General features: G+C 34.8%; 1 protein-coding gene across 1 annotated transcript; it reads left to right on the forward strand.

Moving 5' to 3' along the window:
* Window positions 1-1,365: 1,365 nt before the first annotated feature.
* LOC124641558 lies at window positions 1,366-2,337 on the forward strand. The gene is made up of 3 exons (XM_047179659.1): window positions 1,366-1,590; window positions 1,881-2,034; window positions 2,111-2,337. Exons 1-3 carry the CDS (start codon window positions 1,504-1,506, stop codon window positions 2,272-2,274), a joined length of 405 nt encoding a protein of 134 aa, XP_047035615.1. The 5' UTR covers window positions 1,366-1,503; the 3' UTR covers window positions 2,275-2,337.
* The last annotated feature ends 2,069 nt before the right edge of the window (window positions 2,338-4,406 follow it).

The following is a 4,406-nucleotide window of genomic DNA, read 5'->3' on the forward strand; positions in this document are numbered from 1 at the left end:
CAAAAATTGGCTGTACTCAACACCTTCTACAGTTCTTCGCCAGCTACTTGGAAGACCGGCAGCAGTACGTCGACTACAACGGTTTCGAATCCCAGCCATACTACACCAGGTCAGGCGTAAGCCAGGGCAGCAATTTGGGTCCTCTGGAATTCATTTTAATGATAAATGACTTACCAGAGGTAGTCAAGCACAGTTTATGTTTATTGTTTGCAGATGACCTCAAATTGCTGCTCGAGGTCAGGAGTGAGTCGGACTGTGAGAAATTGCAGGAAGACATAGATAGAGTGGTTGAATGGAGCAATAAAAATAAGCTCTATTTCAATACAGCGAAATGCTCAGTGATGACGTTTACGCGCGCGAAGTCTACCTTAGCCTACAACTACAATGTGGATAAAGAGCCGATGCAGCGAGTTTCGCAGGTACGAGACCTAGGTGTACTACTTACCCCTGATCTAACTTTCCGGGAGCACATAGTTAGGATTTGCAAGAAGGCCTATAGAAACCTGGGTTTCGTACTGAGACAGTCGCAGGGATTCACCAACATCGCTACCCTCAGGGTGCTGTATGACGCTTTGGTAAGGAGTCACCTGGAGCACAGTGCGGTGATTTGGGCGCCTCATGAAGCGAAATACAGTTTCATGCTTGAACGAGTACAAAACAAGTTTACCAGACACTTGTATTTCAAACTTTATGGGGTGTACCCATTTTACCCGCTGATGTATCCTACACTTTTTGTACTGGGTATGGTAGGGTACAACCAGCTAAGAGTGCGCAGGGAATTTACACTCGCGGTGTATGCGGTACAGCTCCTGCGAGGTTTAGCGCACAACCCGGGTGTGCTGCGTCACCTGCAGCTGTGCGTGCCGGACAGGTACGTGTGGAGACGGCGGCGGCCGCCACTGCTGGCAGTGCCGGCAGCCAGAACCAATCTGCTGGCGAAGGCACCCTTCACCCGCACAATACGGGTATTAAATGAAGTGCATGCGAGGATAGATTTGTTTTCGTGCAATCTGAGGGAATTTGCAATAGTATTGTTAAATATTATTAGTTATTAGGATGTTTTATTGTGTTATTTTGTCGTAGGGTACATTTTTTATGATTTTTGTATAGGTAAGTAGTTATTTGATTTCCAGTTTTGTTTTGTTTTTGTATTAGATTTAAGTTAAATTTTATGATTTTTGTATAGTAGTTATTTGATTTCCAGTTTTGTTTTGTTTTGTTTTTGTATTAGATTTAAGTTAAATTTTATTATTTTTGTATGTATAGCTATTGTGGACACCACTATCGAATTGGTTTGTAAACTGTAATGATAGTGTGTATGTTTTTAAATAAATAAATAAATAAATAAATGATCAAGGATTGTTTTCAACGGTTTGTGAGTACGCTTCCGTTCTTTCTTGTTAATAACACAGAAAATAGCTGTTGATTGGTCTTAGAAATTGATGTCTTTCAACGACTGTATGTAATTTCTTTGAGTCATACTTAAAATGCTTAAATTTCCAGATGCTGTTTTACGTGGTAGAAATATTCGTCAATTCTTTACTTTATTTTCAACAAACCTTTTCTGTATTGAAAGCCCTGAAAAATTTAGTGAGTATCTTTTGATTATAATTCCGTTAAACTTGTAGATTATTTACATAGGTTGACACTGTGGACACTCTTTCCTGACCACTTCTAAGTTTAGCTTATTTTTTTATTGGTGTTAAGAAGTTGAAACACTCTCTTTCTAACGCAAGCCCATTGATAATGCTGTTTTTTTGTGATTTATAACCGTTTTCGGAAACAGTATCATTTTAAAAAAGGGTATCCTTGGATTTTCCGAATGAGACATTTATATATATGATCCGGCTACTTATTTTATACTGTGTATTTCTTTAAAGGATGCTATTGCCCCAGCAATACTCAGTATAGGCAGCTGGGCAGTGAAAACTTTAATATGGCAAACTCTACTCACCCGGCAATGCGAGAAATTTTACATATCTATGGAAAATGTTCGAGATTCTTGCCTCAATGTTTTGAAGTCAAACTGCTCAGGTATTTAATTATTTCTTTTGATCAATATTTTATATTTCAAAGTTACCATTTATTAATTTATGTGTGTTTTTTAAAGATGAGAAGAAAAAGCTATGCAAGAACGTGCTACGCTTGCACCGCGCGTCATTCAGCAAGATACGCGCGTGCGGACTGTTCTACGTAGACGCCGCGTTACAACTCGCTCTTATGGGGCTACTCACTAACTACACTATTATATTGCTACAATTTGCTTTATTATAATAGTTAGTTTTATTACGTGTTTCATAAAATTAATAAATATTTTTTTATTTATTTAAGATTGTATTCTATAAAGGGATATTATTTTTAAATACAATACGAGTCAAAGGTTGCAACTAACCCAATTGTTCTCATAGTAAATAATAATTTATGTTTCGCTTTTCTGTTTTATTTATGTACTTACCTCTTATAAAGTTCAAATATCAAATATTCAAATAACTTCGAAAGAAATAAATTGAAAGTAATTGCTTTTATTTCCCCTTCCCTCTTTATCATAGCAACGATTATTGTTTGTCGTTCTTTCCATACTATTTAATTATCGACTGTTTCAGTTCAATTAACTAATCACTCGAATAACAATGACGAAACTCACAAACACTTACATCGATTAACGTCCTTCTGATATTACAGAACGCTTGTGTTAAAGTGGAATAAAGTTAAGACAATGCATAACATTCAAATATTAAAGGCAGTAAAAAATAATAACAATATAGTAGACAAAGACATACAGTCGATGCTTCTACCATTGAATCTGATGCACTATATCATGTGTTGCCCAAGATATCACATAAAAAATAATCGAATTATACCAAACGGCCTCATTTCTCATTGTGTTTCCATCATCGGAACAATAGCGTTTATAACTTTACTTTGTTACCGTACATACGTCTTATTTAGCCAATATACAGCCATGATCGATGAGTTAGTTTACTACTACTCTTATTCTGACATCGTTTACTATACTTTCGGTCTCACCATGGGTTGTACGCTCAGCATAATCCAAACAAAGAAAAATGTTGAATTTGTTCTCATTTTCCAAAAAGTACACAGATTTCTTAATGATGAGACCAGTTTTAAAAACTTAATCGTTTTTAATTGGATATTTTTTGTTGCAGCTATAGTTTGCCATTTTTTTATTGTCTCATGTTTTTTCTCCATTCTTACCTACTACAGTAAGTTTGTTTGGACCGCTTATTTATTAGTGTTCTTAGATTTTTACGTCATTAATGTTATAAGGGCCATTAAATTAATAGAAGACAAGGCAACACTGTGGACGGTTAACCTTTTGAATAGAAATATTGATAACATGGACGTGCAAAATTATTGTAAAATAATGTTTGAAAGCTATGTTGATATATTAAAATGTTATGACATAATCAAAGTCTGTTTTCAACAGTTTGTGAGTATAATATAACCTGGCTGTATGATAACCTAATTGTAGCCAAATTATAACGAAACATTACACGATTTCAGATAGTATTTTATGTTATTGAAGTATTATTCCACTATTTAATTTACATTCAACAAACGATTGACATATTGAAAACCATTGATGATGTTGTGAGTAGATACATTTTTTTATTAATAGTCTCCTTTTTACTAATAGTGGTCTACAATATGGATGTATCATGTGTCATTCGTAATTATATGTTTTTAGAACGCCGTACCAACTGCGGCAATTTGTTTAATCATTTGGACAATGAAGAGTTTTGTATGGCAAGCAATACTAAGCTGGCAATGCGAAAAATTCTACATAGCTGTGCAAAAACTTTTAGACTCTTGCGCTATTATAAAGAAATCAAATTGCTCAGGTATTTTTCCTTATAATTTAGTATTACTCAAAACTAAGTACAGTTTTAATTACATTGTTTTTTGACATTTATGGCAGATGATGGAAAAAAGCTATGCAAGAACGTGCTACGCTTGCACCGCGCGTCATTCAGCAAGATCCGCGCGTGCGGACTGTTCTACGTAGACGCCGCGTTACAACTCGCTCTTATGGGTCTACTCACTAACTACACTGTTGTATTGCTACAGTTTGCACTTTTATAATGTTGGTTACAATAAACTGATTGAGTAAAACAATGTGACTATTAATAGTTGGACGAGGAAATACATTGCACAATGCATAGTACGCCCACATAATATTTAGTAACATCTTTAACACCTAAAAAAAAAGATTCGTAATAGCTTCCGGTGATTATTCTAAAAATAATAATCTATTACTTAAAAACATATTCACTGTCTTATTTGAGCTTTTTTTTATTTGTGTCAACATGTGTGTAACTTCGTTTTTTTTTTAAAACTCTAATTTATTGCAACTATGGCTTATTTTTAAATAGTGTATAGATTGA

The sequence above is a fragment of the Helicoverpa zea genome, chromosome 22 (assembly GCF_022581195.2).
Source record: "Helicoverpa zea isolate HzStark_Cry1AcR chromosome 22, ilHelZeax1.1, whole genome shotgun sequence".
In the NCBI taxonomy this organism is placed as follows: domain Eukaryota; kingdom Metazoa; phylum Arthropoda; class Insecta; order Lepidoptera; family Noctuidae; genus Helicoverpa; species Helicoverpa zea.